This window comes from Pogona vitticeps, chromosome 3, assembly GCF_051106095.1.
Source record: "Pogona vitticeps strain Pit_001003342236 chromosome 3, PviZW2.1, whole genome shotgun sequence".
Taxonomy (NCBI): domain Eukaryota; kingdom Metazoa; phylum Chordata; class Lepidosauria; order Squamata; family Agamidae; genus Pogona; species Pogona vitticeps.
Window position 1 is genome coordinate 80,476,958 of NC_135785.1, and position 27,563 is coordinate 80,504,520.

The following is a 27,563-nucleotide window of genomic DNA, read 5'->3' on the forward strand; positions in this document are numbered from 1 at the left end:
CTTATGTGGTTGATTGCTAGAAGCTGCCAGTGAAAATGTAACAGTGTTTTCGTCTGTCTTTTATGCTTTGCTTTAAAAGATAAGACAATACTGATGAATTTGCTGTTGAATGGTTCTTACTACACTCAGCTTCTGTTCATCACAGCTCTGCACAGAGGAAAAACTGCATCATCATTGCTTTCACTATATACTGTTCTTCCTGTTAGGAACTTGAACAGCTGATAATGATTGAGGGGAGAAACTATAGAAAGAGTATAAGATTCTACCAGAAGCTGCTGGGTACAGAGAGGAGAAGCAAAGGTATGTCTGTAATTCATAAACATCAGAGCTATGCTGTAGCAACTGTGCTAATACAAAGTGGTCCTCACTGCACTTTTTAAATCTTGAGGTGGTGAAGTGAAAACTATGTTGCCTAAACTGAGGGGACAACTGGAAGAAATGAAATCAAAGGTACAGTTTCTTGAACTGGTGAAGAAATATCTTCAGGTAATTCTTTGATTTGTTGGATTTTTTTAAACCCTGGAAATGAATCTGTTTCTTGTATTAGTATGACTAGAAGTTTTCATATGATAGTTATTGGTAGAGGAATTAAGTGAGGCGTGTCCAAAAAAACTAAAATTAAACAAAATGGAGAACTGAATTCCTCTTCATCAATATCATACACTCCCATCCAGTGCCTTGAGTAAAACAATACTATATTCCTTAGTACTGAAAGATACAGTAGGGATCCATGTGGATAGCCCCATCATATGTTTTTCTTGGCTATGCCATAGAATGTCAAAATGTTAGAGAACTTTCATTTGTCTTTTGTACCATTTTGTGTGCCTTGGCTCCTTTTGTTGCAGATTTCGTATGCAGAAAAATGGGGAGTGGAACCATGCAACCTTCTCACAGTTGTTAACATGACAAGAAATGAAACTCTGAACATCAGCTCCTTGGATGACATTCTCCTTTTCTATAATATAAGTGAAAAACAATATAAAGCCCAGCATAATGCTAATCAAAATCGGCCAGGAAATCTACAGGCTGGAACACCACTTGGGCTAATGGCCTATCTCTATTCCAGGTACCTTGTAGTCTGCATTTCCATAAGAGATGAGATCTACCTTGTCTCACTGTTTCATGGAAACGTAGAGGCATGCTAAGCTCAATGCTAGTCAGTGTTCTGTGTCAGCTGGAGAACAGAGGAAGATTGTATACAATGAGTCCCATGTATTTTCTAGCACAGAATTTTCTGTATTGTTCAGTAACAGTTTAGAAGAATTTTTCCAGGTATCAGAGAGGAGCCTTTCCTAGCCATGCTACATATTTCAAACTATGGCAATGGAGCGTTCATACTTGTTAACAGAAATATGAAGAACATTGTTCCATAGTTAAGAAGGGACGGGGGTTGTCCACATAAAAGGCTCTCATCCCCTCACTTTTTCAAATTTAGAGCAAGATGAACCTCAGTTTAGCTAGAGATGGAACAGAAGTCTTCAAGATCTCCTTTTCGATATTAGTGACAAAGTGTAGAAATGTACAGATGGCTAATCTGCACAGAAAGTATGATGAAAAGAGAGAAGTGGTTATAAAGCAATACCAAACAAATCAAGGTGTACCTTCTTGTTACTTTATAAACATAAGGACTGAAGGGAATTGGTCCCAATCTAACAAACCTACCTCCTTAGTTACCTTCTTTCCCAATTTAATTAATTAATTCATTATGTAAAGCATGTTTAGGATCAACTCACTAGTATCAGCAGAAAAACAATTGGTGCTCTAAGGTCTAAAATTGTGGTTAAAAAAAGGGAAGAGGTGGTGGTGGAAGAGAAAAGAAGCAAATTCAGATTGTAATCCTTGAGCATCAGGCATGATAAAGTGGATGAGGTTTGCTCAATAGGACAACTGGGACAAGAATGAGTTGGCCACTACTGTATAGTGAAATGTCTTCTCTAATGTCATGGGTGGAGAAAGAAAGCTGACCCCTCCTTTCTTTTAAATGTTCATTTACTGGACTTGCAATGCTTTTTGAGCACTCAAGGAGCAATTTACTACTTTATCCTCTTAAGGTCGAAGCTCCCTTGGTGCCTTTGTAGAGAGCACAGATCTTGTTAGTTTAGGCGTGATGAATTAAAACAGGGACAGGTTAGCTTAGGAGGCTTGGGGACCAAATTTATGCCTCAGCCCCTCTGCATGCTCCATACAGCTCAAGAATTGTTTTCAGCACATCCACCCACCCTTTTTAAACAAAAGTAAACACAACGTTCCTGGGTGGGAACCTTCAATTTTGGAGGACATCCAGGGACTTTCAGCTTTCCTCTTGTCCTCTGATATAAAAATTACTGCTCCTGGAAAGCCAAAAGGACCAAAAACAGACCAACCTGTGTGTACATGCATGCAGCTTTCATATTTTCTAAGTGCATGCATGTGGTCTCAAGCCACACATTGCCCACCACTGCTTTAAAGCTATTCAATTGTGAATGCAGAATTCTAATTTAAAATAGCTTCCCTTATCAAGGAAACTAGAAAATAAATGATATAAAGTGACCTAGAATATATTATTTTTGCTTCTCAGTTGTTTCTTCTGTTCTTGATTCCAAAACAGCACCATTGAACTTGCAAAATTGATTTTTCTTCTTTTTATATTCAGAGGTGCATTTTTGGAAGGCTATGTACAGCAGTTTTTGTACACATTTCGTTATTTCTGCTCACAAGAAGACTTTCTGCAATTTCTTCTTGATAGAATCAAGACAACTTTACCCAGGTATGTACTGAAATTGCATTGAATTCAAAGACATTTCAGTTGACTAGCACTGATACATCAGTAGCTTTCCAGCTGTTCCTTCACAATTGTTCATAATTTCTAACTTTTTTGGAAAAGAACTGAATACATTCACTTAGGGTAGGATGTATATGTTTTACAGTGGAACCTCTACTTACAAACTTAATCCATCCCAGATGATGTTCGTTAGTTGAAACGTTCATAAGTAGAAGCTCCATGTCCCATAGGGATGTATTGAAAAGCATTTAATCCATTCCAGCTGAAGAAACAATACCCAAAAATAAAAAAAAATCAAACACTGCAAGCTCCTGGGACTGCAAAAGACAAAAAAAAGTTTTAAAAAAGCAGCACGTTACCTCCATCACCATGACCGCCACTAACAGGAGGCCTCCTGGGCTGCTGCTGCCGGGCCAAGGCTTCTCTGCCACCGCTGTAGGCTTTCCCGGGGTTCGCCGCAAGTGCTGCCTTTCTCCCCCACTGCACGGCTTCTCTGCTGCCATGGGAGGCTTTCCCGGGGCTCGCAGAAAGTGCCGCCTTTCTCCGCTGCCATCCCCTGCCGGACCAGGTTTTTCACCAGGCCAATGTAGGCTTCCCCTGGTAGGCCCGGTCTACCTGGGAAAGCCTGCGTTGACAATGTGGAAACCCTGGCCCAGCAGCAGGTGGAGGCGGAGAAGGGCGGAGCTTGCAGTTAACCCCAGGAAAGCCTGTGGCAGCGGCGCTAGAAGCCCGGGAGGCTGAGTCCAACCGGGATGGTCCGGTGGCTCGCCTCCCAGCGGCAGTAGCAGCAGCGGTAGAAGTCCAGGAGGCTGAGCCTCCCTTTTCCTAACCATTAGGGCGAAAGAGCTACAAAGAAGCAGCCACTTCGCCACCAACAGTTAGCAAATTTAAATTTCCCGCCCTTTTCCCCTGCCTTTTTTTCGTTCGTATGTTGAAGCTCCATTTGCAAGTAGAAGCAAAATTTTGCGAACGGAGCTGTTCGTAAGTTGGATTGTTCATAGGTAGGGACATTCGTAAGTAGAGGTTCCACTGTATTTTGAAGAGAACAAAGTTTTCTGCTTGATAGAAGGATCACTACCCTTTTGGGACAAAAAATAAAGCTTCATTTCAATAGCTTTTTTTACAAAATTTCTAACAAAAGATGGTACAGTTTTATTACTTGTGTTCTTGAAGTGATAAGATTAAATGATCTGTTCACATATTTCAACACAGTAATATAATAATTGTCTCTGTATTAATAAGTGTTCTCCTCTTTCTAGTGCAAGCATAGAATATTGTTCTTTGCTTAGCCAAATATACCACCGCAGTTTCTCCATTCTACAGAGCTGGATTGAAGACTGTTATGCTGTAGACTTTACAATAAACCCTCACTTTATGAGTACACTGAAAGACTTTATCATTTCTAAGGTAATTCACTGTTTTGACAAGAAGCTTAAGGTAAATGTCATCTAAATCAAAGTGAGTTATGACATGCAAGATTGCAGCAACATTATATGAGAATCTGACTCTAAATATAATTGAAATGAGAAAGGAAAGCCATGCCTTGGGAATCCACACACATTATTTGTAAATGATTCTGGTAAAACAAGATTTATTTTACCCAAATTAAGGCATTTACAATTTGAAGTATAGATACATAGAAGAACGTAATCATGAACTCTTTGTAGGTAATTCCATTCAGTGGCTATAGCAAGTGGATGCTTTCATTGCTTGATGTCAGTACAAGCAGGAAAGGGAGCATTGTTTCGCAGTGCCACAAAATGGAAGAATGGAAAGAAATGGAGAAAACTCATGAAACACAATCTTCACTATCTTCGCGACAGAGTCCCACAAAAGATTATTTTAAAAGGGTATGTTGTTTCTTTCATTTCCTTCGTGGCAGTAGCACATACCACATGATTTAATTTTACTTAGTTACCTTTCTTATCCTACCTGAAATCTTAGGATATATTGCAATATATTTTTGTCTCTTGAGAAGGCAATATGCTAAGGGTGTCACGGGAACTTGGTGTCTTAACAAAGATTGGAAGTTTGATTTTTGAATAGTAATTTCCGCTTTAATGTTACAGATTATTGTAGTGTTACTTGAATTAGATTTCGGCTATTTTCAGTGCCTTGGAGCTACAAAAATTGGCTTATTCCATAGATAGGCAAATATGTATCTTGGAAGGTGACATGCCATAGCACTAATGAATCAAACATGTTTCTCCTCTCTACCTGAGACATACTATCACTGTAGTTAACGATGAGTGTCCTAATTGTCAAGATACCGTGGCACTGTATACAGTAAACAGTCTTATAATCCTGAACTTATTTGAAACATAATAAATGCTTCTGTTAGAAAGATGGTTGTACCAAGAAGGAAGCAAGGGATATGGGGCATTTTATTGGGGAGGAGTGGATTAGACCACTCCGATTTGAATAGCTATTAGCTTTTGGTGGGTGGGAGGACAAGGTACATGAGCCTAAGATTGCAACACAATTTCAGAGGTTTTGGCTCCATGTCAGTCAGACTCTCTGTTTTATTTTGGAGTGAAAAACACTATAATCCCTCTGGTGGAAGACTGGAGTAGTTTGACTGTTGGAGGAAATTGGTCATTCCCTTATAATGAACAGAGTATAAAATACAAAACACATCTACAGCACAGGGGAAATGTGAAGGAGAGAATGGCAAAATATATATATATATATTTTAAAAAATCCCAGTTTCTTTTGTATTAACTTGCCTTCATATATAAAGAGGGAAAAACCTCTCTTCTATTACAATCAGAAGAATAAAAGAAAGCTATTGCAGTCTCAACCATGTGGGAGATTGTTGTCCACCATGCTGGCCATATGGTCTGGGTCAGGAAGAGAAGTTACATGTCTGCTCTAATCTATGATTAAAGAGGAAAAGAGGCAAAGCAGAGCAAGAAAGACAAACAGGAAGAGGGAAAGGGCAAGCCAGAGGCATGAGAAAAGAATTCTGCTAATTGTTTAATGGGAAAGGAGAGAATCACTTTTGAGTCTTCGATTCCCTTGAACCGGGGAGATATGGTGTTCTTTGGCCTTTGTTCTTTGCACCTCTTTTGTAAGGATAGTGCCATGGGCCCATTTCTCTTCTTTTTGCTTGGTGGACAGTTCCACAGTTCCATTCTCACCCCTATGCTGTTTAAGATCCACATGAAATGTCTAGGAAATCACATGTAGGTTTGTGCAACCGAGTGATCATTTATGTATGATCCAGAGAACAGTGGAAATCTTTGTTGCATTTAATTGTGAAAGGGTACATAGGGCAGAATAAGCTGAACATTAATACTGACAAGATTCAAGTTCGTTTTAGGGGTAAACTAGCAATTTAGGGTTTGGGTATATAGATTATTTCAGATGAGGCTGTCTTCTCCTTAAAATATTAGGTTCATCACTTCCATAATCTGGCATGTTTGGCAGCATCAGAGACCTTGGTCCATGATTCCTAATTAAGCAATGACAATTAGTACTATTTTCTTTAGTTTTATGTAATATTTTGTTTACCATTATATGTTGATGTTGTTTTGGGACTTGCTATGTTAAGCTATTTTGAACTTAGCTGGAGAAAAAGGCAGGGTATGCGTTCACAAAATACTGTAAACCTCACATTGCATTTACATTTTTGAAAGATGAACAACAAATACCTTTAAGAATGCCATCCTAAGCATACTTACTAAGAGGTAAGCTCCACTGAATATGGTGGAATGTGCTTTCAAGCAAACGCATAGGACTGAATTTCACATGATGTTTGTGACCATAGATTTTGTCATCTGTATTATGTAAGTTGTTGACTGGATAGATCAGTGGTTTAGGTATCTGCCTGCAGAGCCAGAGGTTGGGAGTTTGATTCCCCCGCTGTGCCTCCTATGTGTACAGTCAGACTGTGGGGAAGCTGAACAGTCCCAGGATAGTGAATGGTAGACTACTTCTGTGTATTCTCTACTTGGAAACTCTTGAAAAGAACTTACTTGATAGCATATGATTATGGTTTAATATGTAAGTGATGATATAAGTATTAGAATTAAAGACTAGATATCAGAAGTCCAAAATATTATGTAGACTGCTTCAGAGAGAAATAGTTTGCTGTTGCATTTTTCAAAGCCTGCCTTCTATAACAGTTAATTAAACAGTTTCAAGTGCCTTAAAATATGCTGGATTTGCTAGTTTCAAAACAGTATTATCCCCTATTCTAAGGGTATAAATAGTACAGGGAAAAGTCATTAGTCATCCGAAGTTTACAATATAATGTGTTTACAAAATGTTTTTTCTGAGCCGTACTGAATCAAATGGAAATGGGGAAAGCTATTAAGCAGAGGAAAAGAGGCATTGCATTTCTGAAGCTTTTTGGTCTGGGAATCATATACATGAGGACAGACAGATTCTTAACATTTTTTTAGGGAAGTCTGCAATGCTGCTGGTTTTGAATTGTCTCAAATGGTTGCCAAACTGCTACTGACAAAAGAGTATGAGGATGTTGCCAATGACATTTACTTATCTGTTTTATTTACAAATCACAGTATTTTGCTCTGGAGCCTAAAGCTTTGGGAAGTAAGTTAGAGGCATATTGAACGACTGCTGTTCCTTGATCAGCAGATGCTTTGTTAGCTAGCTGCATTAAAAAGGTTCCAGAGGAGAAGGCCGCTAATGGATAAAGTGTGTTCCAAGAGCAAGGACACTCTCTGACACTCTCTCCCTAGATGTCGAGCTGGATAAATACATTGGCAAAACAGCTACCATGTTCTCTAGACTTACAAAGAGAGTATGACTTAATAAGAAGCTGACAGCATATACCAAGATGCAGGTCTATAGAGCCTGTGTCCTGAGTACACTCCTGTACTGCAGTGAGTCCTAGACCCTTTGTGCACAGCAGGAGAGGAAGCTGACCATGTTCCATATGTGTTGTCTCTGATTCATTTTTGGTATCACCTGGCAGGACAAAGTTCCAAATAGAGTAGTCCTAGAATGAGCTGGAATTTTCAGCATGTATACATTACTGAAACAGCGACATCTACGTTGGCTCGGGCATGTCGTGAGAATAGCTGGTGGTCAAATTCCAAAAGATCTCCTGTATGGAGAATTAGTGCAGGGAAATCACCCCAGAGGAAGACCACAGCTGCGATACAAGGATATCTGCAAGCAGGATCTGAAGGCTTTAGGAATGGACCTCAACAGATGGGAAGCTTTGACATCTGAGCGTTCAGCCTGGAGGCAGGCGGTGCATCATGGCCTCTCCCAATTTGAAGAGACCCTTGTCCAGCAGGCCAAGGTAAAGAGGCAATCTCGAAACCAGCAAAACCAGGGAGCTGGATGGGACAGATTGTATTTGTCTTCAGTGTGGAAGGGTTTGTCACTGCCGAATTGGCTGCCTCAATCACACTAGACACTGTTCCAAGTCCTCTGTTCAGAGCACGTTACCATAGTCTCTCATGACTGAAATATGCCTAATCTAAAAGAGCAGGGAGGAATCATTGCCTTCCTTCAACTGTCAGAGAACCAGTTGTTCAAGGTCACTTCTTTCAAGGCCTCTGTTCTCTTGACTGTGTTAGCAAGGCATCAGGTATAATGTTGGCAGTCTCTGTTAGCATTCTTGTTAACATTTTTCAAGGATTAGCTTGTATTGTGTTATGGTTTGGGGAAGAGGTAGAGATTTGTTTGATTGACTCCTTTCTTATCATGCTCTTTCTGGCTAAATCAGGAGATGAAGCTACAGTCAGCATTAGTAGTTTTATTGACAGTCATCCTTTGCTGGAAATATGCAAGCTGTCAACTGAAACAAATGGCATATAACTTCTTATCCCATGCAGTTCCTCCTTTAAGTTAATTGACTTTCCAGAGGTATATAACATATGTTGTATTTTTAGTAGTTTGTGAATACTTATTCTGGCCTCCTGTAGGAGGGAGTTCCAGAGAAGGCCTTCTTGGGTCCCGACCAAGTGCACTCGTGAGGGTGGTAGCACTGAGAAAAAGGCTTCCCCTGATGATCTTAACAGCCAGACAAGTTCATAAAGGGAGATACAGTCTTTGAGATAACATGGACCTAAGCTGTTTAGGGCTGTTATAGATTAAAACCAGCACTTTGAATTGTGCCTGAAAATGGATCGATAGCCAATGGAGCTGCTATAATGTTTGTGTGTGTGTGTGTCTGTGTGTGTTGTGTGATCTCTGTAACCATCTCCAGTTAACAACCTGACTGCAGACCTACTGAAGTTTCCAAACACTTTTCAAAAGCAGCCCCACAGAGAGTGCCTTACAGTAATCCAGCCAGGGATTTAATAAAAGGCATGTGTCACCATGGTCAAATCAGACCTCTCCATACAAAAGAATGAAAGGATTAATACAATACCTTTGAAAGGTCCAGCTGGATAATAATAGAAGGCATCTAAAGACCTGACATATGGCAGTAAAATAAAGTCAACACAATTTAAAAACTAATTTATTGATAGAGAAGCACCTGAATGTACAGTATATAGAAACTATAGCTGAAATATACTCAAAAGTTTTCCATGAGAACTCTTGTGGGTATGAGTGAGAGACTCTGCTTAAGGCCTTTAGTAGGTTGGCTGAGTGTGAATAGAGAGGGACGAGATGTTTACAGCCATTGGACCTGAGAATGTAAGGGAAATATTTGATCTTGATGATGGTCAGACTAGCTATTAAGGAGTAGGCCCATAGCTTATTGTCTTTCATGGATCCTTCATCATTGTTATATACTAAGGGCAGATTTTGCAAAATTAAGAAGAACATAATATGACTAGCTGAAGCCATCCATAATTCAGCAGTAGGATGATGCTCTGGCACTCTTCAGTTTATGGATAGCTCCAGTGCATCATTACAGACACTCTGCAACCTATCTGTCATGTGACTGTCAGAGCTAAAAGTGCATTTAAATTTTATTCTGATGTACCAGTTATACTCCTAGGATTTGGCTACCATCTTTTTTATCAGGAAATCTATTGATAGAGTTACTGTAACTTATTTCTTGTGCGCTTATTGGAAAACGTTTCAGAAAGGTCCATTGGTCCAAAGTGTGGCATGGCTTTGTAGGGAATTGACTTCAGAGCTGCCATAAAACCAAATATTTCTGTTTCTGTGTTGTGAACAGTTCATTTGGGGGGCTGAAGGCAATGTGCAGATGCCTGTTTATCAATCAAATGCATTTTTACCTTATGTAACAATGAACTTAGTTTTGCTTGTTTAATGCTGTAGGTGGAAAAGAACAGCTTTTATATTTTCTTGTACAGAGTTTTAACTGGAAACACTCAAAAGGAAGTGGAGTTGTTGCACCTTATCAGAAAGATAGGCCACAGACCATTGCATCAGCTTTGCCAAAGCCATGCTTTACAAGTATAACAGAAGAATCCTCTGGCTTCTATACCAAAATAGAAGGGGAACAATGTTTCTTAACCGAATATACTGCTCAACAACTTTGCTGTCAACTGACATTGTTAGAACAGGTAAATCAAGTAAGGATGGCATGCAATCAGTTCTCTTCACTACTCCTATTTTCTTAAGACCGTATATGTGGGATGCTGCTATGTTGTACAACCCCAGATTCCTCCCCCTGCAGAACCTCCTTTCCCATGTGATTTTTATTGTGCTTAAAAACTAAAGTTTGGAAATAATTACTTTTTTTAGACAAAGCAATTTTTACAAACAGAATACAATATATTTAATAAAGCACAAATGTATATATTAACTGAAATCTTGTTACTGAGTCTAATAAGTCACAACTAGAGTAAGCCTATTTAATTAGTAGTGATTTGCCATTGATTCAAGAGACTACTCTAGTTGTAACACTGTATTTTTCGCTCCATAAGACACACCTCAGCATAAGATGCAGCTAATTTTTAGAGAAGGAAAACAGGAAAAAATATTCTGAACCAAACAGTGTAATAAAGTTGTATGGTATCTCTATAGGCAGAGTGGTCCCACGTGAGGCGGTCTTTTACTTTATATAATACATTTCTGAATTATGTTCACCATTAGGGGAGTGAAGTAGACACCCCAAGGTGCAATGCATCAGTGTAAAGTATCAAAAATTCAGGTTTAAGATACCATTAGAGTGGGTTCCTTTGAATAGTATGACAAATCTCAAAAGAACTAAAAGCCTTTCACTCAGTGAGCAAATGAAACAAATCCTACTTTTCACCAACAATGCCTCATGTGCCCCTTAATGTCATCAGTCAGCAATCCAGCCAGGAATTCCTCTGTATTATGTTATTTATGGTAAATGATCTTCTCCCTTCCTCTGTGGAGCTCTCCTCCCTCTCTCTCTCTCTCTCTCTCTCTCTCTCTCTCTGTCTTTCTCTCTCTCTGCTTCCTCCAGCATCTGGCTGGTCACGTGATCCAGCTGTCCAGTAAGCAGCGCTGGTCCTACGGGGCTGCTACAGATGCCCTGTAGTATCAATGCTACTAATGAGTACAGTACTGGGAGGTCTGTTAAGCCACCACCATTTTGCCTAGTCCCAGCAAGCTTGAGGCAGTGTCCTTCCAGATCAGCATTGTAAAAAAGGTGTAATTATCAGACTGACCACTAGAGAGAACCAAACGCAATGTATTTTCTTCATAAGAAACACAGACTTTTCACCTCAATTTTTTTGAACGGAAAAGTGTATCTTATGGAGCAAAAAATATGGTCTTAAGCCAAGCAACAGGATTTATGCAAGTTTATTTGAAGGAAAACTGCTGCTTTGTGGATTAAGAAGTGAGTTGAACCTAAGACATGAGGATTGGTGCAAATTAGTATTCAGTTTTCACATGGTGAAAAAATGGAAATTGAGTGCTGAAATGAATCACTTCAGGATGTGCTTTCACCTCCAGCAACAGCTGCAATGGTTTTGTAAAGAGGACAGAGATGCTTCATGGCCAGTTTTCATATCAGGCTTCTTGAAGATGTGCTCTTTTTTATGTCCCTGAAAGCTAGCAGTGTACAGATTGGAAGGAAACGTATCTCCATCCCACTAGCATGACATACCTTCATTCAGAACCTGCATTATGTTAGAAATCGCAATCAGTGTTCACACAGGGGCTTCAGATTGATTTGGTTGTTCACCCTTCATACTGATTGCTAAGCAAATCACATTTCAGCCCACTGCCCTCTCTTCTTTCCTTCCTTTGGTCCCACCTTTGCTGAACCTTTTATGGTTTGCTGTGAAGCCACTTTCTCATTTAAAGCTTCACACTACTCATGATTTCTCAAAACCTTTTCTATAAAAAATAACACAGAAAGGTGCATAAGAGTACAGAACATCAAAAGTTTGAACAGTAATTTTACAAAATACATTATAATTCACTTGGCAGAATGATTCTATAACAGCGATCACCACCTTCCCTTTCTGATCCATTATTCGTTTCCCTTACTTTCAAGTAACACATGGAGGAATTACCTCATCTCTGTTTGCATATTGTCATGACAAATGTTTTAAGTCTACTTTCAGACCTATCAGTTAGATAATTAACAGCACTAAGCTTTTGTTTCGCCCAGAAGGTCCTTCCCACACAATCTGACGGGATTCAGAATTAGCTCCCAGTCCCCATCAATGAAATCATAGTGCTTTGGTTTTGCATGCCCCTTGGGCCTGAACACCATACCTCAACTGGCTACATCACCAAAATGCCACCTGTAGACATGCCTCCATCTTTACAAGAATGTACCCCAACTAGCTTCATGGGGAAAAGCCTGCTCAAATTGTTCTGGCTTGAAAAAGTAGAAGCCTCCCCACCGGCAGAGGAAAAAAGCTGCTTTGAGAGCAAAAAGGGCTGGACTGATTCAAATTAGCCTTTGCATCATGTGGTCATTAAAAAATAATTCAGATTCACCTGTTTTATAAGCAGAGCATATCCTGCTGGTATTTGACCATGTAGTTGCACTCTAGAGTTTCCATTATTAAGGCCTGAGGATGCTGAGGAGTTACTAGTCCCTTGCCCTTTTTGCCTGTTGTGGTAAGTGCCTCTCCCCTTAATTATTTTTTGGCTGCAATGGGGCAATTTTTAAAATATACATATATATATATATTCTTTTATTTTCTTTTTTTCTTAGGAAATATTCAATAAATGTCATCCAGTGCACTTTCTAAATTCAAGACAGCTTGGAGTCAAAGACAAAACTATGCCTCTCCAAAAGTGAGTTGGTACTTTGCCTGACTTAGTGGCATGTTTTGTACTAGAAATCTCTCTCTGTGTGTGTTCTGATTTAATATGTTCAGTGAGAAAATTAGTTCTGTATTTAAAGGTTGACTGAGCTCAGCATATCATAGGAGTCTTAAGACACCAAGATACCAGCAGTCAAGATAGTTCAGAAGACAATATAATCTGGATAGCATTTCAAATTAAACACTGAAATTACTTTTCTTAGTAAACACTTTTGACAAAATGGGAGCATGCACCTATTTTGTAATGCAACATTTTATTGTTGATGTTGATGGCGATGATAATTTAATGGACTTGTGTTATATGCTGGAGGCTTACATCCTGAGATTGGGAGTGAAAATTTCCTCTTTGGTTTTGCAAGAACAGTGACTAGACCTTTCTGCATCCAGTCTTCCAGGGTACATAAATAAATGCAGGATCCTTTCCCTATGCCATCTCCCTGTATGTCTTCACCAGTCAATACTGAAGGTGGCAGTCTTTACCATGAAGTCCACTATGTTTGGTTGTGGGTGGGTGTCTATGTCTCTCTCTAAACAGAGAAAAGGCACTTCTTCTATCCCATACTCCAGGAAACCCCGGTTTTGCTTGTTTCCCCGTCTGCAAGTGAATTTCCAACCCTTCAGCGGACATGTCAAGCCACTTTCCACTTGTGAACCTGGAAGTGTGGAATAACTCAGTGCTATATTTTCTTTATTAGATGTATTGAAAATGCCTATGCAGGATAAGAGGATATTCATTCTTGTCAACAGGAACAATCTAAGCAGGTTATAGCTTTAATGCATCTGTAAGCAATTTCCCTTCCCAGTGCAAATAACCACTCTCTCTCTTGCTTTTTTAATGCAGTAGAGACTCTTAAGAGTAGCGAGAGCAGATGGATTCTAAAGTACTTTACTGTGGCATGTAGGGGAAACAGATGGGGTTATGATTGAGCTTCTAAGGGAACACTCTAGTAAATTTCCAGACCGTTCTTTTCAGAGGTAAAGGAGCAGAAGAGGTTTGGGATGACAGCCTAGGAGAAAGATAGGGCAGAAAGGAAAAAAGGGAACTTAGCAATTCTACTGCAGTTATTGCTAGAGGTAAAAGAAAAGAAATGAAGCGTTTTAGAGTAGAAAAGTGATTTTTTAAAAAAAAAATGAAGATGGAGTGAGTTTTGAAGGTCTGAGTTTTTTACTCCTGGCGTCAAGAAGGCTAGAAACACTAGCCAATCTTGACAGAACAATAGGTTGTAAATCGGATAAGCTAAGTCAATTATCAAGGTTCTCCTTAAGGCCAGAAGTTTGATAAAATTCTGAGGCATCTGCTGCTTATCCTTATAATTGGCAATTATTAGGTCTGACAATCATTTTGGTTTAATATTCTATTCTCAGTATTCTAATATGGTAAATGGCTCATTACCTTTTCAAGGTATAATTACTTCCAAAATGCCCATGCTGTTTGGGTTGGTATCTTTTACACTCCATATGATTTACTTAAAATCATACTAGCCTTTGCACGATTATAATTAATATTTAAATGTTGTAGATGTTTCTCTTTTACAGAGCTACTGCCTCGGAGCCCTTGCCTACCCAAGTCTGTAACCTTTTTACGAAAAACTGTGTCCAAGACAACTACCTCTTGCAAATTTTGAAGTATGCAGACAATGTCAGTGCCTGGGTTGCTGGTGAAATTGTAACAAGCTACAGTTCTAAGGTTTGCAGGCCTTGTTTTCTTCCTATTTCATAACTATTTTTATATATAGTTATTACCTGTATGGTATGGATATGGCATTCAAGAGAAGGAAGAATTTCCCTTCCGTGAACTTCCACTATAATATAAATTATAACTTCATGCTATCAAGTCATTTCTAACTGACCCTTCTCTGGGTTTTTGAGGTACAAAATACATAGAAATGGCTTACCATGTCCTTCTTCTTGGAGCACTGTTTGACTTTGCAGCTTGCCCAACCCAAGCTGGCTCTTCTCCTAGACTACTGTGTTCCAACTCACTGAGCTATCCAGCAGCAGCTTCTGACTATGGAGTTCCCCCCCCCTAAGACTACAGCGAAAGAGAGAGAATTAAAGTTCCTGCCTCATAGAATCCAAAGTTGCCCAGGCTCTTCTTTTGCTGTTATTTGCATATCAAAAATACGCACAATCGCAATCACAGAACTAATCTTTGGCCCCTCCTTTTCAGGGGCAGAAGCAGGCTCTGGAAAATGAAAAGCATAGCTGCCACTCAAGGCCTGAACGTTATGATGATCATTATTAGTTTATTTGTGTGCCAATTTTCCATGGTAAGCCATGCTCAAAGCAGCTCATAACATGGGAAGAGTTTACATAATATTGCAACATTTCAATGCAGCTGTAGCAAAGAAACATAATTTAGTTATTTAAATATTACTAGGTTAATCAGAGCATCTCCTATGGATACACCAAGATTAAGCAGTGGAAAACGTATCTCTTTCTACAGCTTCCAGATCCCTCCCAGCCCACATAGTCACACATAGTTCTGTAATTCATACTAAGGCCTAGCAGGAGAAGTACAAAAGCAAGATTCAGGATTGTGTTGTTCTGCTGCATTCCAATGGACCAGAGAATCTGTTTGGCCTTGTAGGTTCTGTACCTCATTTTATTAGGCTTTTAGTTCTTTCCTGATTGAAGTGTGTGTGTGCATCTCCACGCACATGCAATCATTTATGTATAATTTTTATACTGTGTTTTCAATTGTTCATATTTGTTGTTCATGTGATGTAGTGTATGCAATTTTGCATATAAATGAACACATTTCAGCCAATTGTGACAGAAGGAAACCTATCTTTCTATCAAGATTACCCCCCCTCCCCAGAAGCTGTGTCATCTGGAAATGCATCTACAGTGGAGGATTTACTGATAACCCTTTGGGCTTTTTCACTTTCACTTTAAGGGCTGCAGAGCAGGATTCACAGCAGAGACTTAAGAAAGTCATAGTTGCAAAGATTATTTCATTTAATTCATTTGCCTCTTTGTAGCGAAGAACCTTTTTGGGCATATATTTCCTTCTGTATCTCATTTGATTAGTTTATGTTTCATAGTGAATGAACATTAATGTTTTCTGGTTATATTTCCACATGTGTGCGTGTGTGTGTGTGTGTGTGTGAGAGAGAGAGAGAGAGAGAGAAGTTAAAGAAAGAAAAAACTTCTGCAGTTAGGCCAGAGCTGCAGGCAGACTATGAGTTTCTGAAGTGGTATTAGAATTCAGCTTTGATCTTGCCTGCTACATATGTCTCTGCCAACAAGGGGCCTTTTCCCAGCTTGAGATGAAAAGATCACTACCCTATGAAAGTGAAGGTTTATAGAATGCTATTTCACACCAATTTGGTCAGGTCTGTACTATTTAAGATAGCCACGGCTACATGGGCACATGAATCCCATTTGTCAATTTCATGATTCAGGGCGTAATTCTAGCTTTCATTAAATCCCCTTTTCTAGGGAGGGTATCTTACACAAACATTAACCAGAGACTACAGCTAGCATATCTTCCCACTAATGGCCAAAAAAAAAAAAATGGTCCAAGGAACAGATCTGGTGATAAAAGCTTCCAAAGTAGCTTGCCTGTTGCAGCCTGCTTCTGGTTCAATGAGAAAGAGAAATTGAGATAACAGTTCCCCATGCTCACCTTTAGGCTGCATAATATATTGATAATGGGAACACGCATTTCGCTTAAACACCCATGATGTAAACAAAACATAAGCTCTATGCAGATCTTTGCCCCAACATGAAAAGGGCTGACATGTGGCAGTGATCTGGCCACACATGTAAGCCACACCTTCAGTATCCAGTTCACCCCACTGCATTATCACACCAGTGCAGTCAAAGGATTCATTAAATGTTTTCAGCTGCATGTTTTCACAGAATTGCTGTGATCAGAAACTCAGAAAATGTAAGGTTCCTGATTTTCTGTGAAGATGTTCAGCTGAGTGTGCTTACAGAATTCCTTGGTCACATTCTTGCTGAGCATGCAGAGATACAGAATGTAGTCAGTTGTGGGAGTGGAGCTTGTGTCTGTGTCCACGACACATCTCCATGCTGATCTTAGTCATGTGCAGATGAACACTTGTGTGTTATATTAAGGATCTGAGGTGAAAGATGCTTAAGGAGATTAAAGTATTGAGGCCCAACCTAGAGAGGAACAGGACAAGCAAAATGTATAGACACAGTTTGTGCCCAAGTTGAGCACTAAATGCTTAACAGAAATACATTTATGGAAAGAAATCCATGTATCTGCCTCAAGGTTTGGAATGTGCATATTGAGGCAAAGATCACCTGGTCTATCACTGCTGTTTCTACCCATTTGGAACACTCCGTAGCTGTAATTCAATACACCTCGTTGCTGGGCTGTGACTGTCAGGCTGCATGCGTGGATCTCTCATGCTTCAGCTGTTCCATACCCATCACTCTGTAGCCTTTGCAAACAAACATTTCTTTGGCTTCCAGTTGGCTACAGGGAAGTATTGCCATGTCAGTCTCACAGCAGGTATCTTCCTTGAAAGAAGTACAGCGGTGCCTCGCAAGACAAAAGTAATTTGTTCCGTGAGTGGTGCTGTCTTGCGAAATTTTCATCTTGCAAGTCACCAACACGATCGCAAAATGTTTTTGTCTTGTGGGTTTTTCATCCGGCGAGGCATTCGTCTTGCGAGGCACCACTGTACATTGCAAGCTTTACCCATCTAAAGACACTGGTCTGTTAGAAAAGTAATGAACACACATATATAGTGCTGTGTTTTCCTTGCCGTTAATGCTAATGGTATGCCAGTGAAAAGTAGTACTAAACCAACTTAAAAATTAACAAGTGGGGGTGACAACAGTGCATCACATCCTTAAAAGCAGACATAGTCTCTGAAGGCAGATGGTAGAGGGGGTTGCTTTGGTGACTGCAGCCCTAAAGGATTCTGTGGTTGTCTGAATGTTGTCCAACTGACTCGTTTGAACATCTAATATTCCTTGTTACTGAAACAGATTGCCTGTGCCAGTATGCTATTATTGGGCTGCTTTAATTATCCATTGGATGCTGTAATGGGGAAATTAAGGTGTTGCCATTATCCTGCTTTCCTATTCCATACATGTATTCAGAACATCTATGTAGAGGAAATTCTTTGTCATGTCATTTTCACAGAATTATACACTTCAACAAGAGAATGTTTTTGATATGTTTTGTTCCCAGTTTTTCCAAGCAGAAAGATTGCTAACTGTTCCTTTAATAGTATTTCCTGCTTTTGTCTGTAGCACTTCTCAGAAATGCATATTATTGTTAATTGGTAACCAGACAACAAACAATTAGCAAACAGACCTCTCCCACCCCTACCTCTTTGCTGTTCAGTAACAAGTTGATGGAGGCAGGGTTTCACAGAACAAAGATGGCATGAAATAAGTACTTCATGATTTCCTGCTCCCACATGTAAAGCAAGGTTTGTTAATTGTAGTAATTTATCTGCTCTGGCACTGTAAGTCTCAGTTTTTAAAACCAGCTTTTAGATTTGGCCATTGATGGATAATGTGTTTCATCTCATTTAAATGGTTGAGTTATTTAGCGTTGAGCTATTTCCAGTTGCCTCCTTTAATTGCAATGAGGCGCACTCTAGCTGCATAACAATATATAATAGATTTAATGGCAGCCTAGTTAATCATAAGTTTAATGTCAGTGTGTTCCAATCATATATTACACCTGTTCATACAAATGGTCATATATTTTGCAGAATTTTTATTATAATTGTTTTAGAATAGAATAGAAAAGAATAGAATAAAATAACATTTTATTGTCATTGCATATGCAACAAAATCACCAGAGTGCTATCCAGACAATATTATTCATTCAGTTAAAACTCCATATAAACTCCTTACAAAATTCCAACATAATACAACAACAAAAATACATTCACATGCAACCCTACAACAAGTCAGATTAAATCTTAACTGAATTTAGCAAAGTCATCACTCTTGGATACAAACTGTTTTTTAAATCTATTTGGCCTTGTTTTAATAGATCTATATTGTCTTCCTGATGGCAGTAATTCAAGCAAAGAGTGTCCAGGGTGGGAGGTGTCCTTTATAATATTTTGTGCTTTTTTAAGACAGCAGGACCTGTACAGTTCCTCCAAGGTGGGGAGGGGACACCCAACAATCTTCTGTGCTGTATTAATCACCCTCTGGAGCGATTTTCTCTGGGCCACTGTACAACCTGCGGACCACGTGCACATGCAGTATGACAATGCATTGTCTATTGAGCATTGATAAAAGGACACCAACAGTCTCTGAGTGATGTTATTATACCTAAGCATCCTTAGAAAGTACAACCTCTGTTGAGCCTTTTTCAATACCTCTGAGGTATTTATGCTCCAAGTCATGTTCTCCTCCATATGGACACCCCAAAAATGAAAAACCCTCACCCTTTCTACCCAGTCTTCACTGATGAATAATGGTGGGATGTCCATCCTCTTCTTCTTTTTACAGGAGCAGATGAACATGCTAACCAAATTTCTTCTCACTGCAAAATGTTGCTATGAGCAAAGAAATTTTGCTACTGCGATACAAATCCTGAGAGGACTGGAAAATCTCATTGTGAGACAATTGCCAGTGAGTAAATACCTACTTTGTAGCTCATACATGAAATGTAATTTTTATAGTATTTCATATGGGCAAAATGATGTATTCCACCTCAAAGACTACAGAGAACTAAAATTTTATTTTCTTCTTATATTAAGGTATGGAAATGTTTGGCTTCTAAAGTATCAGACATAATGGAAGAACTGAAGGCTGTTGAGGTACAGTAGAAGTAATAGTTTGTGAGCGCTGAATGGAGAAAGTTGTCTCCTTCTGATCACTCATTTCAGCACAAGCTGCGATGTGGCTAATGGCAAGCTTGACCTGCGAAAGCATTGAATTCTTCTGACTTTGCTTGGGGCCTTGAGGCCAGAAAAAAAAAAAGCCCAAGAGCACGGTCATTCTCACTTGCACTGTGAAGGAGTTCTCTGTTCACAAACCCCATCCATTCAGCTTAAGATATATGAGAGTGGAGGAGAGGGGTTGAAAGCAGATGCGTCCCTTGAGCCCCAACCTCTTGGAGGGCACCATGTGCTGGTTCAAGCCTGTTTTATGCTATCCAGTGTCCAGGTAAATTGGTTGTTGTGGACTAGTGTTTCTGTCTAGACCACGGAAAATATTCTCTTAGTTAGTTTCCCATTCTTCTTGCATAAGAAATGAAGCTTATTAGAGATCAAATGTTCTATGCCTCCCTTCATATACCTCTTCCCCCCACCACACTGCTTCCCTCAAAATTATCTAGTTCCAATAAGGAAATGCACGTACACATTTCAGCTTTCTTCTGAGGAACCTACATTGTCATTGGTGGCAAGTATCCCAATTTATTCTCACCCTGGGCTTTTGATTCTGCAAGAGATATTCTGAGATCACAGTTAGCTTCATAGTTTAGTGAGAGTTCAAATGCAGTCTTCCTTGTCTAAGACCAGCAGCTGAACGAATCGTGATGAGCAAGGGTCAAATTAGATGAAATGTACCACTTGCTGCACTTGCATTTTAGAAAGAGACAGCCCATTTGTCTGCCAGTAATGGAAGTTCTTCAGAGTGACCCACCTGAGAAATGGGCTTGTAAAACAAGCCTCTGTTTACCATTCAGTGACCAATCACTGAACAAAGCAAGCTAATTTGCAAAATGCAGAGGTGGGAAGAGTTCATTCGAAGACAACCAGATGTCTTTTATCACTTCAGGAAGCACTGCTTCTAAATCTGGAGTTCACTGTCTTGGTTTGACCCTTAGAAACCTTGTCTGTAGTAAGTCTAATCATTCCCCTGACTGGACAACAGCTTCTGAAAGGGATTGTAAGTTAATTTCAGATAAAACAGACTCCTACTTCTCTTGCTGTAGATGTGAATGTTGTGCCCCGATGAACACAGCCAGATATGACATTTTCCTGGGTAGAAATAATTTGCTGGCATGCCTCTCTAATCTGCAGAAATAACAATAGCTGAGAAAGTGCTGTCAAAGCTCTTTGATGTTTCCTTAAGAAGCTACCTCAGAGGCTTTTGAGCTGGGGGACCTCAATAACCTTACCCCCATGCATTATTTTACCTTTTATAATCTTGATTCTTCTCCTTAAATATGCTTAAATATGCTTATTTTAGCATTAGGTGTGTTCATTGCAGTGTATCAAAGCAAAGACTTTGCTGGAATCAAACATCTCCTTTTATGTCTTGCTGTAAACATCTATGTACATCTCTGTAAATTATCACAGGTGTTTTTAAAAAGTGACAGCTTATGTTTAATGGAAGGAGGGAGTTTTAGAAGTTCACCAACAATTCCATCTGCCCACATTTTGGCCATGCATATCCAGCAGCTTGAAACTGGAGGATTTACTTTGAGAAATGGCACATACAAGTGGACTAAACTCAGGTATTCTCCTTTACATTACAGAATTCTATAACAATGAATACATTCTTGCAAATTAAATGAAACTTAAACTCAGTGTATATTCAGTTTTTTTAAAAAAACTGGATCTATTTTTGGATGTTATTGCATTGCAGAGAGTCTTGTGCATGTTTGTGGGGAAATTATTTTGAATGTACAAACTGTGCACTACATTCTTCTTGTACTTTGTCAGTTTTAAAACAAAGAACTAACCAACGCATTTCTTTAATCTCTTCTCTTTTGAAAGAAACATTGCTAAAGTTGTGAGCCAGGTTCATGCATTTCAAGAAAATCCCTACATGTTCCCTCCAGATCACCAACTACAGTCTTTCTTAAGGCAAAGAATAGCCTGTTTTGCTGATGCAGACATCTCTGCTCTAGCAGCTGACAACTCTGCCAACTTTCACCAGATAGGAGCTGAAAAACAGTCCCGAAAAATCCAAGACACATTGCACAGGATGAAGGCAATGTTTCAGTAGTAGTTTCTGTGTCATTTTTCTCTCATGTTTTATGTTTAAAATTAAATTTTTTGCTTACCAGATGGTGCCACATGTGAAATTAGCTTTATATTGCAAATCAGATATAAGTTTGCTTGGAAGGAAGTCCAGTTGTGTCCACTGGAATTTGCTGTCACACAATCATGCCTATGGCTGCAGCTTCAAAGCACAGTCTCCATTTGGCAACAATACTAACAAAGGCTGTATATATGACTCAGTTTGTATTTAAAACATTGAAATCCTTACACATAAGGAGCAAGATAGTGGGATCAGATCTAAACGGTTAAAACACTCACCTTTTAGAAGCATGTTTCAAAACATCCTGAGATGGGAAAGGGCCTATCCTGTCACTATGAAGACAGAGAAGTCCATTAGAAGTGTTTTTCGGACTGGTCTTTTATTTCCAAAGGAATCTTTTCCCACTTAGGTAGAGAGGGGGAGTCTCCTCCTTGCCTGGGCAGGGAATGCTTTAGAAGTTCCTCTGTCTCTCAACTACTTATGTTTCTTCCAAGGACTTAATAACAAGAATTACATTTCGTCAGGTCAATTCTGACTTAAGTTGATCCTTTCCAGCTTTTTCTATGTATAGAGTGCTCAGAAGTGGTTGACCGTTCCCTTCTTGTGGGGGATGTTCTAGGGCTGTGAAGCTTACTCTTAGTCAAAGAGAAGAAATACTACAAAAGTCTCCTGCTATGTGAGTCCCTGTGTTCCTAGTTTCTCTGTGAAGACTCTTGTTAGTAAAAGGAACCACAGAGCACAAGGACTAAAGCAATAGAAGTCTCTGCAGCCCAAGAAGAAACAGGAGATTTCTAAAGGTGAGAGAAATCCAAAAAGGCTGAGAGCTGGATGTAGCCTGTGACCCATCACTGCCTTTCTGTGGCCTAGAAAAATAATCCATCTGGCAGTCTTAAGGACCTGAGGGCACATTAAGAAAAATAATGCACTCACCGCACATATGTCTTCTCCAGTACATTGCTCTTTAACACACTTGTTCCCTCTTTTTCTTCAAATGTTCATTTGCAACAGAGATGGGAAACGTGTCCATCCAGGTCCTGTTGCAATGTGGCTTCCATCAGCTTTAGCCCCAGCAGAGTCAATTGTGAGTGATGATGGGAGTTATAGTTGAATATATTCGCAAAGGCTTTCACGGCCGGGATCTAATGGTGGTTGTGGGTTTTTCGGGCTCTTTGGCCGTGTTCTGAAGATTGTTCTTCCTAACGTTTCACTAGTCTCTGTGGCCGGCATCTTCAGAGGACAGCACTCTACAGCAGAGCACAGAGTGCTGTCCTCTGAAGATGCCGGCCACAGAGACTGGCAAAACGTTAGGAAGAACAACCTTCAGAACACGGCAAAAGAGCCCGAAAACCCACAACAACCAGTTATAGTTGAGCTGCATCTGAATGTGGGACGTGGTGGCGCTGTGGGCTAAACCGCAGAAGCCTGTGCTGCAGGGTCAGAAGACTAGCAGTCGTAAGATCGAATCCACACGACGGAGTGAGCTCCCGTCGCTTGTCCCAGCTCCCGCCAACCTAGCGGTTCGAAAGCATGCAAATGCAAGTAGATAAATCGGGACCACCTCGGTGGGAAGGTAACAGCGTTCCATGTCTAAGTCACACTGGCCATGTGACCACGGAAAGATTGTCTTTGGACAAAACGCTGGCTCTATGGCTTGGAAACGGGGATGAGCACCGCCCTCTAGAGTCGAACACGGCTGGACAAAAATTGTCAAGGGGAACCTTTACCTTTACCTGTACCTGAATGGGCACACGTGCTCCATCTGATTTAGAAGGAAGATGATCTTCCTTTGCATGGGATCTCTAGATTACAAGACACTGTCAAGAGCATCTGCTTGCTGTAGCATAACGCAAACTGTGCCAAAAGCCCATCAACTTGTTTGTCATTTGTATGGATGATATTGTCTTACGCAGCTGAGGGGCTTCTCTGGTGCTGCTTTCAGGCTTTGGAACCCACTCCCGCAGGAGCCCAGGCTGGCCCCATCTTTGCCCTCCTTCTGCAAGCAGGCAAAGGCCTTTCTCTTCAGGCAACCCTTCCCTCAGGGACTGGCAACCTCAAAGGGGGTAGGTGGGTGGGTTAATGGATGGTTGTGCCTTACTGATCTGAATGTGTTTTTGATGTTGCCTTTGTTTACTGTCTTTTAATGTGGTATTTGTTTGATCTTTTTTAGTATTTGCATACTTACTGTTTTTAACTTTAAATATTGTCTTTTAATGATGTAAGCCTCCTTGAGTCCTTGTTATGGAGAAAAAGGAGGGTAAAGTATTTTAAACAAATAATAAATAAATAAACAACTGCTTTTTCATCATGCAGAAATATGCAGAGCTGACCAGGACTTGGCCTCTTCCCCCACCAAACCCAACTCCAACACAAATGCTGATTATTTCTAATGAACCCCAGTTGGGCTTGTTCAATGTGCACTGTTTTCCTTATGCCATCTCCAATGGAAGGCGCAGTACATGTCAGTCAGTATAGAATTATCCTCTAAATATTATTTTATATAATCTAGCAGCTATGTGTTGCTGTTGCTTTGACTGGACTAATTTTTGTGTGCCTGTAATTAACTATATTTCATGTATTTTTGCATCTTAACCCTTACACCCACTAAAATACTAGCTTTGCACAATGAACAAATGTAATGCGAGAAGCATTTTAGACTATTTGGTATGCTTATTAATCATTTCCTTGTTGCATTTAAATTAAAAAAAAAAGATGGCCTCCCTGCTTTATTTGTCTCAAGAAAGCTTAGTTCAGTTAAATCAGCAATCTTTCACTGTACAAAGTGGCTCCTAGAAGAAAATAAGCCTTTCTATGTGAAACTTAACAAAAGACTACTTATACATTTGCCTCTGTAAATTAAAATATAAAAATTATATGCTAAAAGTACCCTATTTTCAATTACTTAAGTCATGCTGCGTTGTCTTGTATCAATAAAGCTTTCTGATTTTTTAAAATGTGTTTGAGTTTCCTTGTGATGAAATCTGCTGTTTCTAGTATAGTATTTAACTTATTGTGTTTAAAAATAGCTTTCTTCTTTCTTTCTTTTTTCCTTTCTGAAACAGATGGTATTTAATACAATAAAATGTTTAAAGCCGCATGTTGGTGTTTTAGATCAGTGGTTCTTAACCTTTGTTACTCGGATGTTTTTGAACTGCAACTCCCAGAAACCCCAGCCAGCACAGTTGGTGGTGAAGGCTTCTGGGAGTTGCAGTCCAAAAACATCTGAGTAACCCAAGGTTAAGAACCAGTGTTTTAGATCATGAGAATAAATTGGTGATTTTATGATAGTTCTCTTGCAAGTGTTATACCTCTAAGTTTCTGATTCACTGTATTCGCGAAGGCTTTCACGGCTGGGATCTAATGGTTGTTGTGGGTTTTTCGGGCTCTTTGGCTGTGTGCTGAAGGTTGTCTTCCTGAGATCAGAGATGCCGGCCACAGAGACTGGCAAAACGTCAGGAAGAACAGCCTTCAGAACACAGCCTGAAAGCCCAAAAAAACCCACAACAACATTTCTGATTCACCTTTATATAGACTTGATGTTTTGCTAAAGAGGACGTTTTTGTTTTTTATGCCTTTAAAATGAACTCTTGAAACACAAAACTGATTGTTCTTAAGAGTAATTTTAGTCTGAAATACCGCATCTCCAGTAAACTTCCCCCCTGCCTAATCACCCTCATTCAAGAACACTGAGAACATATGGAGCTGTCTTATTCTCAGTTAGACCATCTGGATAAGGGTTAAGCTACAAAACAGACTGCAGGCCATGGGTAGTGACCAATATGGTTTTTTTTAATGCTTTCTCCTGCCCTCATTCCTTCTACTGAAACAGTGCTGCCAAAATGAGTGCACACGCATCCACTGAAAGAACTACTTCTGTGGATCACTGAAAGCAGTGTGAAAGAAGTGTCATTTGGAGTCCTCCCTTCAAAAAGGCAAGGAGAAAAGCTATCATGGAGGCTGCCAGGACGCTATGGTATAAATGGCACTCTAGTTGCCTCCTGCATCACAGAGAGGCATGCTGAATTTCATCTGCTACTGCCGTGGTAGAGGGAATATTTGTTGGCAATGGCAGTAAGAACTTCAGCAGCAATAGGGACCCCCAGTGAGCTTGAGATGGTCCACGGTGCCCCCTGGATCTTGGGAAGTTACACACTCCCAATCTGGGGAAAAAAATATATTTACTCTTGATTAGAAGGTTTCCAAGGTCTCTTGTAAAGGTCTTTATGGAATTTGCTGCCTTAGATCCTTAGCAAGGATTGAAGCTAGATATTTCTAAAGGCTGAGCACATTTGAGCTTTTGCGAAGTTGTAACAATGATATTTAATCTGTAAAGACTCATTGACACATGAGTCACATAGGTAATCATGGGACTGAGAAGGATAGAGAAGATCTTGGATCGATATTTCTCTGCTTCCAAGCAATCAGGCTCAGAGTGATCAATATTGTTGTAGCTTGCAGATCTGCAGGGAAAAAAAAAGATGCTTCTAATATTGGAGATGAGAGTGTGAATCAGTAAGGAACCATGGACGTAACACACATTTTTCACAGATGGTGCTATCTCAAAGGGTGTCAATACACAAAAGAATATTGCTCGTATTTTCAAAAGTATTGATTTGAGATTACTGTTTCCCTGTATTTGTATTTCACCAAAATACACACATTTAACAGAATAAATAAAATAATCATGTGCTGCCAAGTCAATTCTGACTTATGACAACCCTTTTCGGGGTTTACTAGGTAAAGAATGGTTTGTCATTCCCTTCTTTTCTGAGGGCATCCTAGGAGGCTGACTCTACTAATAGAGGGCACAGTGGGGAACTGAATTCCCAATGTCTGACTACTGAGCTCACTCAGTTTTTCAAATGATGATGACAACAATAATATTTGCACATATTGCAGTGATGACACGTCCATTAAAAACCCATAACCCGGGCTTTATACATAGAAAGGAAAGTCAAGATGGAAAATAAACAAAACTAGCCTTCGAGAATACAGAAAACTAACTAATTGCAAGAACTAGTCTGACTAAATCCCAAGGAGCCCTCCCAGTGTTACTCTACAGACTGAGCAGCAAAGAGAAGACAGTGGGGAGTAGTGGTGGTGATAAACCCTCTTTTCTGCTGCCTTCCATGTGTTTAGTCACTTGTGTTGACCATACTTGAACTCCATAAATCTCTCTCTTTTGAAATAGCTGTTTTGTATACATCAAATACAGCAGTATTTCTATGAAAATGCATTCTAAGAAGTGCAACATAAGGCATGGGCAAAAAAGGTCAGATCAAAACCAATGAGATCAGAAAATGCTGAAGCTGTATAAATTCCAGCCAATGGAGCATGTGTAAGGTCTTATAATGACATAGGCAGCCCACTGAAATTGGTGTTTCAAGACTATAAAAATGCTTGTCATATGTGTTTGCTCTAAGCCTCCAGTGATTTTATCTTACTATTTGAGGTTGAAAATTCTTCAAAGACAGGTAAGATGAAAACAACTGAATTTCCTTGCATGGCATTGTGAGATAGTCCATATCTCTGCTCCATAAAGTAGAAAGGACAGTGCAACAGTGTTGTCGATCTTCAACTTAGCAGACAGATTGGAACAGGGTACTTTCAATGCAGAAGCATAAAGATAGAAGGGACATGAACAGCCATTGAAACCAAGTTAAGGTCAAGGATCACACAGTCCCCACTGCAGACAA

At 39.7% G+C, this 27,563-nt stretch overlaps 1 protein-coding gene across 4 annotated transcripts in view; it reads left to right on the forward strand.

Annotated features, from left to right (window-relative positions):
• Positions 1-22,515, forward strand: part of KNDC1 (kinase non-catalytic C-lobe domain containing 1) — a 94,546-nt gene extending 72,031 nt beyond the window's left edge. For 2 of the 4 annotated variants that reach the window (XM_020795011.3, XM_078391271.1), the window contains 13 exons: positions 207-300; positions 389-486; positions 846-1,066; positions 2,633-2,746; positions 4,021-4,168; positions 4,429-4,611; positions 10,012-10,224; positions 12,810-12,892; positions 14,458-14,608; positions 19,384-19,506; positions 19,635-19,694; positions 21,183-21,340; positions 21,603-22,515. In XM_020795011.3, the coding sequence (XP_020650670.3) occupies positions 207-300; positions 389-486; positions 846-1,066; positions 2,633-2,746; positions 4,021-4,168; positions 4,429-4,611; positions 10,012-10,224; positions 12,810-12,892; positions 14,458-14,608; positions 19,384-19,506; positions 19,635-19,694; positions 21,183-21,340; positions 21,603-21,834 (1,878 nt within the window). In that variant the 3' untranslated portion in view covers positions 21,835-22,515. The remainder of the gene's footprint in view (positions 1-206; positions 301-388; positions 487-845; positions 1,067-2,632; positions 2,747-4,020; positions 4,169-4,428; positions 4,612-10,011; positions 10,225-12,809; positions 12,893-14,457; positions 14,609-19,383; positions 19,507-19,634; positions 19,695-21,182; positions 21,341-21,602) is intronic. The other 2 variants (XM_078391270.1, XM_078391269.1) reach the window with 2 other exon arrangements.
• The last annotated feature ends 5,048 nt before the right edge of the window (positions 22,516-27,563 follow it).